Here is a 16,604-nt window from a genome sequence, read left to right on the forward strand (position 1 = left end):
CCGGCCCCCACCTTTTCTTGGGCTTATAGGAAGGTGGACGTGGGCTCGGTGGGGGGAGACAAGTGATATGTTGAACTGTCCAGTGGCTGGAATCGACTGCTCCCGGAGTGACCTACGGGCAGTGTTTAGCATGGTTTAGCCAGGGGACAGCTGAGCAGGCACAGAGGCTCTGCTGTGAAATGCCACGCAGGCGGAGACTGACAAGCAGTCGGAGCTGAGCTTTCCCCCTTGGACCGCTCTTGCCGCTGGGTTCAGGGGAGGGGTGCTTTCTGGCAACCCTGCTGCTGCTACTTCAGCTCCCTCTTCCCACTCAAGGTAAGCAGGCTCCAGGGGAGGGTAGGCTGCAAGCGAAGCCTCTGCACCATGAACAAGATTCGAAAGTTTTTCCGAGGAAGCGGGCGAGTCCTGGCATTTATATTTGTAGCTTCTGTCATCTGGCTGCTCTTTGACATGGCAGCTCTCCGCCTGTCATTCAGTGAGGTCAACACTCGGGTCCTCAAGGAAGACATCGTTAGGAGGGAGCAGATAGGATTCCGAGTTCAGCCAGACCAAACTAAGATCCTTTACAGCAGCATAAAAGAAATGAAGCCCCCACTGAGGGGACATGGGAAGGGCATATGGGGCAAAGAGAGCTTTAGAAAAACTGAGAAGGGTATGCTCAAGGTTGAGGATGACTTGGACCAAACCCAGAGGGAAAGAAAAATGCAGAACACCCCGGGAAGGGGCAAGGTTGCCCCTTTGTGGCATCCTGAGTATCTACAGACCCTTCCGGTGACTTTGACCAAGCAAAACACAGAGAGGCAGGACCTCAGACCTGAAGCCTACTCTCGCCACATGGCAAAGCAAATGAGAACTCAGGGGGCTCAGAGAACCCCATTCATAGCTGCAAGAGAAACTCAGTTGGCCGAAATTTCTGCACATGCAGGGCCTGACCGTATAAACCAGGAGGCCCTGAAGAGTTCTAGTCTTGGCAGTGATGCATCAAAACAAGCAGCCGAAAGAAATCCAAATGTGACCCTCAGCCCTGATACTGACAGATCAAAGCAGCAATCACAGGCAGTAGCAAATGAGAGGACACACCCTGCCAGCCCACTGTTGCCAAAATCTAGGGAAGCCATAGCCTTAAATAAAACTGAGACTCAGAGCAAAGAACTAGATTCAAATAAACACGGAGCCAATAAGAGCCTTCCCTTTTCCAAGTTTATTGCCAATTCAAATCGCTCAAAGAAGCAATCTATTAACGAAGCACCGTTGGGAGGCTTGCCAAAGGATGATGGAGCCAAAGTGGCTGGTGGGAAGAAATTCAGTTTCTCTGAAAGCCACGTTGTGATTATAACTAAGGAGGAGAAGCTAAAGACAGACACCAAACAGGCCCCCAATCCTAAAAACAAAACTGTGCTCCCTATTGTATTGGGTGAAAGCCGAGGGAAACACATTTCCAGGAAGAGAAGTGAGGCATCTTTCCCTTCACGGAGACCAACAGTCTCTCAATCCCATCAAGCCTTAGCTGAGGGGCTAGAGCCAGCAAGAATCAACTTGACTGCCAAGGCCCAACCTGCAGAACTCAACCAAAATCATATAAAAGCCTTGTTACCTGAAGAACGTGGAATGCACCATGTGTTAAAAATTGACGTGACACTTTCTCCAAGGGATCCCAAAGCTCCAGGCCAATTTGGACGGCCCGTAGTTGTTCCCCGTGGAAAGGAGAAGGAGGCAGAAAGAAGATGGAAAGAAGGAAACTTCAATGTCTACCTCAGTGATTTGATCCCAGTGGACAGAGCCATTGAAGACACCAGACCTGCTGGGTAAGATGCATTTCTCTTCTCTTTCCTCCATCTGAAGTATTTTGGCCCTTCTGTCGAGATTTATTTCTAGATAATTTTACATGATTTTTGGTCACCTAGAGAATTAAAACAACATTAATCATGAGACATAATCCAAATAGTCTACCATCCACATGGAGAAAAATTCTGATATAGCATATCCACTGTGTTCTCTCTCTCTACACTTAACTTCTCTGAGACTTTGGCTCTCACCCCTATCAGCTCATGTTCCATTCCTTTCCTCTACTGAAAACTTATTAAAACTATTAGATGAACTTAATTCCTAATAAGGCATATTTGAATGGTAGATCTTAAAATGTAATTCCATTAAAACTGTGACAATGACATGAATTCCCAATTTCAGAACTTACATTATTAGCAAGTTTGTCAGGGATATATTTGGGAAATGAGCACAAAGTGCCTTCTAGGCCTCCCTTAGGGCCTCCCTAAGATATAAGGAATTATATCTTAACCAGTAGAATTCTGCCTAATCATGACTAATGATCACCATAAGAGCAACTGAAGAAATGACTTTCCTCCCTAAAATTTAATGTCTGTTGTAGGTGGGATGGTAGACATTCAGGAGTTCAGTTATAGAGGGAAAATAATGTTGGGAAAAGTCGGCCAGTTAATAGCATGCAACACCTGCAGGATGCATAAGAGCCTATAAACAACCACTTATATGTTTAGAATTTCACCATTTACAAAGAGCCTACATACACACCACATGAACTTCATAAGAACCCCAGAAAGGAGCTGGCAGACATGATGGGTTCAGATTCATAGGTGAGGGCCCTCAGAAGTTGTATCACTTTCCCAAGGTAGTACAGCGCTAAAGCCACCCAGTGAGCCTTCGTGAACCAGTTCTTCAATGAATTAAAGTCTTATAACTACATCGCCAGGGAGTGGATCAAATCACAGGTATCTCATCTGATTCAAATGCAGTTTGGTTCCTGGTTCTTTTTGGCTCCCTCATAAGTGAGGGTACTTTGTAGCCATATGTTCATATCCATTAATTGATAATACAGGTCCACGTATGCCCTGATAGTCGACTCCTGAGCCAATGTTGGCCTAGAAGCTGGAATTAAGGAATGTCAAGATTCAGACTTAGCAGCTGTGGTAGGTAAGCCAGTGACCTTGTTTGACCTCAGTGGAAAACTGTTTGCGATCTAGGTGGCCAGTGTTCCTAGGAGGAAGGCAGATAATAGATGTGTCTGTCCTATTTGTAAGAAGAGCCTCTTCATGGTGATGTCAGCTAAGGGAAGCCGTCTGCAGCTCCCTCGGCCATTGGCAGACGGCTATCAGTCAAACACCGACGCCTGCTTAGACTACGCACCATGCCACTCGTGTCCCTTACCCTGGTAAAACACAGAACCCTGAGGAGAACACAAATAGGCCCAAAATAAAGATGATAAAACTGAGGCTGTGGTCATAGATCAGTAAATGTAAAGCAATTATTAAAATCCATGCTCAAAATTATGCTGTGCTCTTTATCTCTGGCCGATTACCCCCCAAAAGGATCCTAAAAATTATGTGGGACCAGCTATGATCCAAAATCACGTATCACGCATATATTTATGTATGCACACAGAAATGGAACACGAAATGCCCGAGAACGAAGCAGTAGGTCAAGTAGCTTCATTTTTGCATCCCTTCAGTGGCCTGGCAGACTGCTTTGGAGGCTGGGGAAGAGTCAGGCACTGCACCGAAGTTCGGGCTGCAGTTCCAAACCAGAGAAAGGGCAATTGCGTGAGGGCCAGCAGCAAGTAATGATGTTATCGGCCACGTGAGTTACTGAAGGCTCAACAGTGCCCAGCGCCTATTAGTTTCTGAAAATTGATGAAGGTGGCAGAAAAGTCACAGGCAGGCTCTGTCTTCTGAAGGAGGCGGTCCCAACTGAGGAGACACTGACACGTGTGCTTGAGAGGATGAGTCAGATAGCATGTGGCCAGGCCCCCGCCCTCTTATCACACAACCCACCTTGGCTAAACATAGGCGCTCTCGGCAAGCTGCCTCCCTGATGCTCTATGCCAACAGGATGGAGGTGACTCTGTAGCCACCAGGGATCCTATGTACAGGGCCCGCTGAAGTATTTACAGCCCGTGTGTGCCACTCTTCCTTGAAAGAGGGTAAATTATTTTTCTTCTCTTTTACCCGAACACTCTGACTATAAATATGTGCAAATTATGTATTCATATGGATAAAGGTTGGGAGAAAATACAAATGAAAAACATTTGATTCATCAGGTTGGCATGATCTGAAGTCTTCTTACTTTGAGTTTATTTTTAGCCTTGCTCACAAAGTATCTGAAATAGCTTACAAGAATGCACACAATAAGATTTTTGAATATACTAAATTTTAAAAGTCAGCGTAAGGGGAAAATTGTCATAGAATATAATAAGAAAACATGTGAAAGGGAGAGACAAGAGAGAGACAGAGAGAGCTATAAGAACACAGGAGGACAGGAGGGCTTGCCTTAAAATTAGCCACAGTAGCAGCCCACTGAAGCCCTTAAATTCTAAGAGTTCTGGGGTATATCTCCCTCACTGCTCTTTACATTTCCCAAAAATGCACCACTATGGGATGATTAACACAGTAACTGGCATATCATAACTGCCTATTGAATATACATTGAGCCAAAAAAAGGATGAAAACCATAGATTTGCTAGTACGTTCATTTAAATTCAATTTCCCTGAGTAAAGATATTAACCAGTACCAGTTAAGTTAATATCTTCTTAAGGATGATTTAAATGATATGCCAGGATGAGGTTGGCCCTGAGAAGGAGAGGAGACGAGCAGGATGTCCAGGGCAATTTCACCTGCTCTAGTTCCAAAACCAAACTCTTTTCTCCAAAACTGCTCTTCCTTCTCTCCTGAGTCCCAGAGAACCATTTCTAAGCTGTTAAGATGTAGTCATGGCCTCTTCCAAAAGCACAACGACTCCTCTCTGTCATCAGCATTATTCTCGCTCTCCTTTGCAGTGCCACCCTAGTCTCTGTCCCTTGCAGGATAGCTGGAGCTTTCTGCATATGACCTTCTCTCTACTGTGGGCCCTTCGCATTAACAACGTATCTCATTACCTTTTCCCGCTTTTCATGTTCCGTACCATCCACTGATGTTCCTTTTAACTGGTGCCTTCCTACCGGCCCCACCATCCTCAACTGGTCTGACATTACTCAAAATCCAACTGCAGCTTGTCTCCTCCTAGACCATGATTTGACTGTGAGCTCTAAATTCCAACGACCTTTAATGTGCTCACAGTCACTGAAACCCTCCCTATCATGTGCTCTTCCTTCACTCGAGCCTTGACAATCTGTTTTGCCTCCTCAGTGAAAGTATAAGCTTCTCCAGGAAACTCTGTCTTTTCCTTCATTTTTTGCCCCCTTGGCCCTGAGCAATATGGTTTTAAAAGATATGTTTCTCAGAAATGCATTTTTGGAAAATTGATATTACTTTAAAACAATAAATGAGACGTAGCTATTCAAATATGGCATGCAGTAAGTCTTTTTGTAAATTAATTATGACTTCTTAATTTTTCACTTTGAATATATAGAGTATGTTAGTATCTGGTTTAAGGTAAATACATCCTGTTCTAACACTATGATCTATTCATTGATTCAGACTTGCTCTTTAGTTCATAGTTTTATTGTTTGGTTTTTCATTTTAATGTTTTGACTTTCAAGGGAGGAAAAATCTCCTTATTTTATTTATAACAATGTTTGATGTCCATAAGTAAAATGCAGTTTCATTTTTGCCTAGAATTTTTGCCTATAAAATATGCTTCAAATAAAAATTTTTGATAGTCATTTTAAAGTTCCATATTTAGGGGCACCTGGGTGGCTCAGTCGTTAAGCGTCTGCCTTCAGCTCAGGTCATGGTCCCAGGGTCCCGGGATGGAGCCCCGCGTCGGGCTCCCTGTTCGGCGGGAGACCTGCTTCTCCCTCTCCCGCTCCCCCTGCTTGTGTTCCCTCTCTCGCTGTCTCTCTCTCTCTCTCTCTCTCTGTCAAATAAATAAATAAATAAATAAATAAATAAATAAATAAAATCTTTAAAAAAATAAAAATAAAAAAACAAAGTTCCATATTTAATTTTCTTCTTTATAAAAAGCTAATCCTTACAGTTCTGGCTCTCAATTGTTGAAGTTTGTTTCAGTCAGCCATAATCAATACACACAGATTTTGCTAAAACACAGTCCTATCTGTGGAAAAGGCAGGGCCATTCTATGGGAAGAAGTCTGTCTTCTGGCCTGCCGCTATCTAGTTAAGATGACACTCCAAAAATGAACTTATTTGAAGAGTGCACTTCCGGAATCTGTTTTAGAGAAAAATGACTCAAAAAATTTTTTGCTGCCAGCATTTAGTTGGTTAAAGTACACTAAGAATTATAGCGTGCTGTTCTACCACTACTGCATCATCACGAGGTACTCGGTTGCTTAATTTAATACTTTGCTTTTCCTACAGAACTCTGGCCAGCCCCTCTATAAAGCAGTTACAACCGATCTTTACTCTCTTTAGCCCAGAGCTGGGACTGTCAACCAATAATTTGATTCCTTCCTACACAGCTACAGAGACTTTTCTTCCGGCACATATGAAAAGCAAAGGATAGCACCATACATTTGCCACAAACCAGTCTACATTACTGAGGGGGAAGAAAAACCTTTCTGGAACCTTCAATTCCACCCCTTCCTCCCCTCTCAATCTTACTGAGGTCAAAAACCGTAACTAACAAATTACTAGAGGAGGAGGAGTCAGGAGAGAAAACGTAAACTGACCACATATCTGTCTGAAGTTCAGGCTCCTAAGAATTTATCGGGCTGGGAGAAAAGAGAAACTCGAAAGTTAAATGAAGTTCAAATTCTTTATTTTTACACAGGATGGATATTTTAATTGATGACATGAGACTGCTTTTGTGACTAACAGTGAAAAGGGAATATTATCTAAAACTGACTGCAGAAGTTCCCTGGGAAACTAAACAGGAGCAGGAAAGAAACATCTGCCAAGATGATTTAAAAGGGTTATTTCTGGCGCTTCTGAACTGTGCGTGCGTGCGTGCGTGTGTGTGTGTACATTAGTGCACATTTGTGTTTGTGTGTTAGAGGACAGCGTGCTCTTTCACTGAAAAGTCACGTCGGAGAGCAGGAAATAAAGAGCAAAATCGGTTTAAACGGTACAGGCTAGACCATAGCATACAAAGGTTAAACATAACTGAAAGATGGCACAGTGCCTTTCAATACTTTCATTGATCACACTCACCCCATCACATAAGAGTAATAAGGAGAAAGATGATCAGAGGACATAAAACACATTTCTGCTCCTAACTCAAAGAAAAGAAAACAGTGAAATTGTTTGATTAGTGTAAAACTGAGAAATGTTAAAGCAGATCAGTGACTTTTTCTCCTAAATACTGCCAAAGACCTAGAAATGTCTCTGAGAGAGAAGAGTCAATAAATGTAAGAATTCAAACCTATTTACACTTCTCTTTTGCTCATCTAATCCATGTGCCTAATTTAACCAGCCTAATTTTATCAAACTCTTGCTGCAGTATTGCCCTGGGTACTTTTGTCTCAGAAAATAACTACCTGTTGGGCTGTTCTGGGCAACCTATTCCCAGCAGAACCTCTCAAGAATGAAACATTGTTTGCTCAAGGGTCAGAAAATTGGGGAAAAATAACAGTGTTTAGAAGCTCTCTTTTGTTGTTTGCTTTCAAAATGAAAGGAGCTTTTTAGAGTCCCCTCTATGTTTAAAAAAAGTCTACATTATTCCAAACTAAATTATCTCCTAAATTGGCTCTGCTTCTAAAATGTTGTTATGTGGACATGTGTGAGAAGGAGCAGTATGGAGAGACAGTATTTACAAGGGCCTTCCCAACTTGCCTCCTCTCATCTGATCCTTAAAACCGTTCCTTAAGGCAGGGACAGTCACCGTCCCAGCTCTGCCTATGGAGAAACCGGACCCTGAAAAGACACCTGAGGTTTCAGATGGCAGCAGATAATTCGCTGGTAGCAGTCCACTTCCTTCCACACGTTATCTGCTCACCGCCTATCAAGAGTGGGGCTCCCTGTACCAAGCAGCTGGGACCGTTCATGCTTCACGCACACCATCCCGCTTGATCCTGACAATAGTCGTGCCAGACAGATAAAGTGTTACATCCCCTTAACAGATGAGGAAAAAAAAAAAAAAAAAAACCACAGTGAAAGGTATTCTGGCCAAAGGTCCAACAGCTCACAAGTGACAGCATTGGGACCCAAACTTTAGCCTTCCAATTCCCTCTCGCTCAGTAATGATTCTACCACACTGGGCTGGCTCTCTCCCTGAACCAGCTCCTCAGAGTGACCATCACCCTCACCTCTCTTGGGCTTGCCCAGGCTGTCTGAATAAGGGGATTCTTGCTTGCTGGGCCTCACCAAAAAAGTGCTTATTTATGTTCTAGGCAATGGTGTCTTTGTGTGTGCACGTGTATGTGTTATAAGTATGTGTGTGCGCACTTTAATTCTAACCAATCCCCACAGCAATGCTACAAAAGACGTACTGTCACTCAGATGACTTACAGATGAGAAAATGGGGCCGAGGTTTGAGAGGAACAAATGATCTATCTGCTGTCCCTGCAAGCCAACAGTCGAGTTGTGACTCAAAGGAAAGTTTCCTGACATAAAATCCTAGTCCTCTTTCCATAAGGATACAGCTCCTCCTTCCTTTTCCTTTGCTTACTTATAATCATATAACTTTGGCAGAAATTAAAACACTTCTCTTCCTCTTCCTTACACATGAGTCAGAGGTGTGCGAAAGGAATTAGTGTTGCATGTCAGCTACCTCCTCAGAGAGAAAATTGATAGGAAATTATTTTCTATACAGCACTAAGCAAAGGAGAGTCTAAAATTGCCAACCACAGCTCAGTGGTGAGCAAATGGCCCTGGGCTCCCACTATGTGATCTACCATCTGAGCAAGGTCCCTGCCTCCAAGGCGACTACAGCAGAACATTTTGTGGAAGCACAGGGTACTCCCGGAGGAAGGAGGGGCGAGCCCGAAACTGGCTTGAGAGAGGACAGAGACCTGAAGGGGTAGGGAGGCAGAGAAGTGGGGAAAAAGGGTTAAAAAAAAAAATGACCCATTAAGAAACGGAAGGAAATCCGACATGCGGTGGGGGAGAGCGATGGAAATGAGACCATGGAAAGTAAGCAGAATCCAGATCCCCTTAGGACCTTGTTAAGGTTCTTCTAAGGACCAGTGGGAAAATGTGGAAAAAAAAAAACAAAAACAAACATTTAACTTACCTTTTCTCAGGGGCCTCGTGACCCAGAGGGAAGCACTTACAGGTGAACAAGGCTCAGGTTGCATAGACAACCAGAGAATGTTAGTCCTGGATGAAGCGTCAAAGTCAAGTCTAATCCGGTCCCGAAGTCAGAGAAGGGAAGTGACTTGCTCAAGGTCATAGCCACCCCCAAGGTGCCCTGACCGCCACCGAGAACTATTTCTGCCACATGACACCACCTCTGCTCTTTTCCCTTTCATCCCGATTTCACTCTGACAGCTGCTTGCTCAAAATAGATGATTGTTAAAGTGGGGAATGTTGATCCTGAGTCCAGTAGCTTGGATGGATATAGGGTGACCTCAGGAACCACAGCCTCAGCTGGCTGAGGCCTTGGGAGTAGTGGTGTGACTGAAATCTTCTCAATTAGCAGTCAGGCAATTCTGACTGAATGTCAGGGTTGTCTACCCTAGAAAGAACAAAACATAAAAGTAAACTTTTTATATAACTATCCCCTGTTGTCAGGGAGAAGCCAAGAAGCCCCAATATATTGAACGTCTTATAGAAAAGAGTACAAATCTGGATGGAGCTCCTCCTCAGCATGCCCGATTCCCCTTCTGATCCTCTCGAAGATAGCAGAGCTTAGGGAGTGAAGGCCCCTGAAGGCTTACCTCCAGGCACTAGTTGAATTGCAAATCAAAGTTGAGAAATATTTTCCTCGGCCTTCTGTTCAAACCTGAGAAGACTGAGACTTGACCCACATAGTACATTTTGACAGGTTTGGAATAAAATGAAAAATTCATAAAAATGAGAGAATGTTATCATTCCCCCAATCTTATGATTTGAAACCTTCTTTACTGGATAGACGACATTCAAATCAGGTTAGTGGCTGAGCATTCAGCACACACAAGCCAAAAAGGCAAAACACATCACTCCCTGAGTCTCTTGATAACTGATGAGCACTTGATAGATCTGAATTAAAGGTTTGCCTGAGAAAAGGTCAGTCTACCCAGTCAAAACGTGTGTGTTTGCATTGTGGACACTCACAGGTCCTCACATGGGTTTTTACTATGGGACTTACACAGTATTTTTTTATCCATTATCACGTCAAATCGTCACAGACATTTTGTGAGGAAGGTATTGTAATCTTCGCCCTAAAAGTAAAGAAACTGAGGGTGTGCACAGTTACACAGTTTACTGGTGGTCACGCAGCCAATAAGTGTCAGAAAGGAATTAAAACTCTGTCCCTTGTCATCTTTCCCAAGTCTAGAGAAAGTTCAGAAAGCTGTGCCACCACAGTAGTATCAACTATTTGCTGGACAGTGGACCTCATGGCAGACTCCCTGTTTGTGTTTAGTACTTGGTTGTCCGCCATATGGAACTCCAGGCTTCCACCAAACAAAACAGATCGGGTTCATTTTCACATATAGCATGGACTCTGTGGACTCTAAACACCTGACTTGTGGAATGGATGAGCATATAGAATAAAAATATGATTTCTTAACCTCAAAAAAGATTACAAACGCAGAAATCGCTTACATTTAAATGAGACTTGACTTGAGCTGCAACTCCTCCCCTCAATATAGCGGAAAGCAGGGTTTTCAATAGATAAATTGGAAGAAAGGAAATTTGCTCTTAGTTGGTCAGTGGAGGATAATTTGAAATTGTTTTTACAACCTGTAGTAACCTAGATGACTGTCAGTACATAAGAAGGGTGCAAAAGTTAATGTGGAAAGGCTTTCTGGTCTGATGCGCTGTGCCTTTAAACAAAGCAAGCTTGCTAGTTTTTCTAGACACCTGGAAACTTGTTTAGCCTGCTGAGTTGTGCAGGAAACCAGGTACATATAAATATTAGAGTGGCCTGACATCTCAGCCACCCAAAGCAAGGGACACTCTGCAACTTCGTATTTCGAGCCTCTCACTTCCTTCTGTGCTCCCCTTCCCCCAACCTTTAATGCTGCCCCTTTTTCCGGGCACCAGTGTGACCTGTACAATATAATCTCCCACAGAGTCATCTTCAATGGGTTCTTAAAATGCATCTGAAGTACATGTCTGCCAATAATTGGCACGGGTACTACTTATTTCTTGGGATACTGGCATCTAGTGGAATCCTTCATGATCCCACCCATATGGATTTCTAATGTTAAAACTAAGACACCATGATGGGATGTGGAGAATGGAAGCTCAGATATTTGGCTAGTGGGAGGTGCCTCCCCCAAATCTCAAATCACTGAGAGCGCTTCCCATCTCCAATTTCAAACTGGTTAATGTTACAACACTTCTTGGAAGTTCCTTCTGAAAGAGACCAAAAATCTACTGATTTATTATTATATAAGAAGATTCATCTGCGTTAGCCTACATGGTTAACTTCCCAATGTATTCCTGTTTGTAACTAGATTTTCTAATGTCAACCAAATTTTAACAATAAAGCAATTCTTAGGACTTCATGGCAAGACTTGTTGGTTCAGATGGCTCAGGCGGAATTTGTGCAGCTGACCCTTCCTTTTTAGAATTGGTTTGTTTTAAGTGTAAAATGTGCATTTTCCATCCACTTACATTATAAAATTAGAGATGAGGAAGTCATAGGAAGTCGCTGATGTCTTCCTCAGGCTATTAAACTCCTCTTAGTTTTACTTCTTCTCTTCCAACATACAGCCCACGATGGAACCTTTACCCATTTTATACCAGTATCCTCAAAATCCTCTATCATTTTTCTTTCTACTTTGTTTGCTCTGATGACCCCTAGACTTGGACTAATTTACCAGTCTGCCTTTATCTCCTCTTACACCCAGGCTGACAGACCCTGGTGGAGTAAATCACGCCGGTATTTTGACTAAAATTTTGAGATCTCCAGAAATCCTTTTATGTGTAGTTGGCCAGTACTCCCTCCCATTATCCATAGTGTCTATTCCAAATATTCTCCATTCTTCTCAAACCCCTACCCTATCACATTAACAAACAACCTTTCCTCCAACATGAGCTACAAATTCTTTCAACTTCTCTGTGCATAAACTCATCTATATACATTACCACCTTTTTTCTTCCTATCTCAAAGAAAAATGTCTCTCCTTCCCCCATTAATCTTTTGATTTAAGCTCCATTCCATTTCCATTTTTTTCATCCTCCCGTTTAATACATATTTATCAAATATTAATTATGTGCAACTATGCTAGAAGCTTGTGGCATTGTAGTAAGCAGGAAATTCTGGATGCAGAAGACAAGAAATAAAATCAATAAATTAATGCCATGGCTGCCAGAGCTGTGAAAGAATATGTTTCTGTTGTTTTAAGCCATAAAGTTGGTTACAGCAGCCAGAGGAAACGAATATAATTTTGGTTTCAAAGAGTAGGTTGCTGCTGTAACAAATATCTAAAAATGTGGAAGGATTATTCAAGTAATAGCCAAAGAATTGAATAATAGATCAAAGCTGGGAGAATTTTGAGAAGCATGACAGGCAAAGCCTACATTGCCTTGAAGAAATTGTTGGTAGAAACACACATGTTAAAGATGTTACAGGTGGGGGTGCCTGGGTGGCTCAGTCGTTAAGCGTCTGCCTTCGGCTCAGGTCATGATCCCAGGGTCCTGGGATCGAGCCCCGCATTGGGCTCCCTGCTCAGCGGGAAGCCTGCTTCTCCCTCTCCCTCTCCCCCTGCTTGTGTTCCCTCTCTCGCTGTGTCTGTCTCTTGTCAAATAAATAAATAAAATCTTTAAAAAAAAAAAAAAGATGTTACAGGTGAAGGCTTAGAAGGAAGTGAGAAGTACAGAAAAGAAAGCTTCTGTCCTCTTTAAGAATACACATACTGTCTTGAACAGAATTTGGTAAAAATATGAGCATTCTAAGTGCATCTTGTGAGGGTCCAGAAGGAAATGCAGAACACATTACTGGGAACTGGAGGGAAAATGATCCTCCCAAGACAGTGGCAGAAACCTTGGCTAAATTGTGTCAGATAGCTGTGTGGAAGCAGAAATTGCAAGCCATGAACTTGGTTAGTTAGCTGAAGAGAATTCCAAGCCAAGTGTTGAAGGGTGGCCTGGTATTTCTTTTCTGTTCAGAGTAAAATGTGAGAAGAAAGAGATAAATTGAGGAAGAAACTGATAAACAGATTTTTTTTCCAGTAATTTGTTACAGCAGCTATAGGAAACTAATACAGCCTTTAGTGAAGTCAGGGATATCTTGTGTTATTTAGAAATGCCAATTCATGGATCTCTAGGGTAGAATCAGATTACTCTAGGCTGCTGCTAGTTAATGTTAACCTTGGGTGCCTAATCACTAGATCAGGATACCTGATGAAAATGTGTCATTTTGATTTTACATCACTTGGAGATTCAGGACATGCTCCTATCAGCCCTCAATTTATTTATTTGTTTGTTTGTTTATTTATTTATTAAGTTTATCCACCAATGGTAAGTAAAATTAAATCCACTTTGTCTTAGAGCTCAAGTTCCCAAACTGGCTTATCAACAACGTGTGGGTTGCCTTTTTGTTTGTAGATTTTTACCTACGTTAGTTTGTTTGTGTTTTAAGACACAGATTCTCAGGGCCTATTCAGAACTGCCGAATTGATTTTCTGGGGTCGGTGATTGGATATGTATGTTTTCATAATGTTTTGTAGGTTAGTATCATAACCATCCACTTTAGGGAACCATTGAAATTACAGACCAAAGCTGGATTTGCCTACCTTAAGAAATTCTTAAGTATCTGCTGTTTGTCAGTTATATAGTAGGTGAATTCTATAAAGTATTTGCATTTAGTCTTACAATAAGGTGATTCTTCATCTCTGCTTGGAGGTTCTTAATCTCTGGCAAATCGAGGTTCAAAAGAGTTACACAACTTTAATCTAAGCCAGTAATCAGGGGATCAGGTATTTGCCCACATATGTATCTGATTCAAAACCCATGCTCTTAGTACAGAATAATCAGCATAGTGCAGTGGACTGACAACTATTTGTTCACGTTTCCATACATATCCTTTCTAGGTGAATCATGTTGGGTAAGTCATCTAACTTCTCCAGCTTCAGTTTGCTCTATTTAGAGACGAGGGTAAAAATATGGATCCCAAGCAGTTGTTACAATTATCTACATAATAGTACTTTATTAAGTACTATTGATAAATGGTGAATGCATCAAAATATGGTTTTACCATGGTTTTTGCTCTTATCTATTTCTTTTTTAACAGACTAAGAAAAGTATAGCTATATTGTCTGGCAGAAGTTCCTGCTCCCACAAAATGTTACATCTGCTGCCAGCTTCTTTTATTCTTGAGAACTTAAGGCTTCCTGAAGGGCTATTTCTGGAGTCAGACTGGACCAGCGCTTGAGTCCCAACTCTGCCATTTACTAACAGTATAATCATGAACTAGCCTCACCGTGATTTCAATTATTCCTCCATAAAAAAAGGGGAAGAGATGTTGTTGGTTTAAATTGAAATAATACAGCCTGCCTATAATATTTATTTATGATCATTGTAATTTAATTATGACATTACTAATAGTAGCTGAGTTAGAAGGATGACAAATACTTTTTGTGAGGTTCCAGTGGGTACCCTCCTATGAAGAGTAACAGGCAGGGGATGGAAGAATGCCAGCAGCCAAGGCAGTACACATTGCAGGGTGTGGGAAAAAAACCCAAGACCAATTACAACCCACCTGAATACCAACTCCCACTGTAGTTTTATCCTCCTCCCTGTGGTAGGAGGATTCGTTCTACTGTGGTTACTCTGTAGCACAGAGAGTCTCAGCAAGTAACCCCTAAATAGACAGAGAAGATGAAGAGTTTAATTATACATTTCCATATATATCCATAAATGCACTCACATGCAGGGTGGGAGAAAGGGAGAATATTTCCTTTGGCACTTGGCAGGAGGCCATTTGGAAGGGCAATCAGAAACTACTTGGTAACATTAAATAAGTAAGAGTGTTCTCTTGTGGTATATGGTCTAAGTAGGAGAGCAGTAGCTACCATTTGGTGAATTCCTATGCCAGGAACTGTGCTAGACATTTTACGTGCATTCTCACTAGACTGTAAAGCTCTGTTGAATAAGAACATTTACCTAATTTTAAAGATGAAGAAATGGAGACACAGAAAGATTAAGTATGGTATCAATGGATAAAGATCTGAGAAATATTGGGGGTGAGATTCAAAATAGTGTCTAACCACCTGCAAAGCCTACGTCTTGTCCCCTACAGCAAGATGCCTCCACAGGAACTTCTCATGTCTTGCATTGCTAGTCCTTTTATAGCAACTACTGTTCCTGGTTATTCTTACTCTGCTTGTTTATTTTGCTTATACCCCTCCTCAAGAAAAACACATGATAAAATCATCACTGATATATGTAGTAGACGTTGTTGGATGGCTGGATGGATAAACAGATATATAGACAAACAGATAGACACGCAGACAGATAAACAGAGCATGTCAGTATATGTCTATCTACATAAAATTGCACTCTGTGACTTTTAAAACCATCTCTTCGGCTTTAAAATGAGCCCTGCTTGTGTCCTGGCCCAGGTGTGCAGAGCAGCTAGTTCACAATAACCTCCCGACCACCAGTGTCATCATGTGCTTTGTGGATGAAGTGTGGTCCACTCTCCTGAGGTCTGTTCATAGTGTCCTTAATCGCTCTCCTCCACACCTCATCAAGGAGATTCTACTGGTAGATGACTTCAGCACCAAAGGTAAGAAAAGCACTCCTGGAAAATTAAAGTTTGATATGAGGCGATAACAATTTGGGTGGATGGCAAAAATATCAAATCATTGCTTCGTGTGGTGCTTTAGAGGCATAAAGCCAAGCATCTACGGGATATAGAAAGTGAGTTCTATCTTCAGTTAGCTGTCTCAGACTTCCCTTCAGCTGTGCCTTCTCTGCCATGTAGAAATGATTTTCTAACTATAGCTCCTTGGAGCACTTTGGAGTTCCAGAGACCAGAAGATGTTCAACCGTTTTATGAAGTCTAATAAGCAAGTACCCCACAATTAATAGGATGCCTTTCCCACTGGTAATAAGAGGTCAGAGTTAGACTCTATGGAAAACAAAGAAATGGAAGGCCAATGGTTTCTTCCTCAAGGGCAAAGTACATTATGTGTTAAGTGTTGAGAAGACAAATTGCCAATAGAACCAAAGAGATGAGGCTTCAACAGAGTGCAAAGGCAGAATCCACCATGGTCTGGAAGAAGTGAAGAATCTCCCTCTTGGGGAGATCACATAATTTGTGTATTAAGTGCTCCATTTCCATTCGAGGTCCCACTGCCACCACATTACAAATTCTCACCATGCAGCCCACTTCAGAAAATTTTAGAAAATAGCAAAGAGAGGATTAGCCCTAATAGAACAGCTTAGCTCTTTTCATGACCACAACGGCATGAGCCAGTTTCCTCAGCCTCAGAGCTCCTACCACAATCACCCTGAGTTCTCTTAGCAGTGAGATGCCTAAGAAAAACTGGTTGAAAACTTTGAGAAGGAGCCTTGAAAGCATAAACAGAAATAGTATCCAGTCACCAAGCAAAAAAATAGTCTTTTTATGAATGGCAGATCCAG

General features: G+C 42.1%; 1 protein-coding gene across 1 annotated transcript in view; it reads left to right on the plus strand.

Moving 5' to 3' along the window:
- The first annotated feature begins 255 nt into the window (after window positions 1-255).
- GALNT5 (polypeptide N-acetylgalactosaminyltransferase 5) overlaps window positions 256-16,604 on the plus strand; it is a 42,273-nt gene continuing 25,924 nt past the window's right edge. Inside the window, exons 1-2 of the mRNA XM_027590754.1 lie at window positions 256-1,805; window positions 15,578-15,744. Coding sequence (XP_027446555.1) covers window positions 364-1,805; window positions 15,578-15,744 — 1,609 coding nt within the window. The 5' untranslated portion in view covers window positions 256-363. The remainder of the gene's footprint in view (window positions 1,806-15,577; window positions 15,745-16,604) is intronic.

The sequence above is a fragment of the Zalophus californianus genome, chromosome 3, assembly GCF_009762305.2.
Source record: "Zalophus californianus isolate mZalCal1 chromosome 3, mZalCal1.pri.v2, whole genome shotgun sequence".
Taxonomy (NCBI): Eukaryota; Metazoa; Chordata; class Mammalia; order Carnivora; family Otariidae; genus Zalophus; species Zalophus californianus.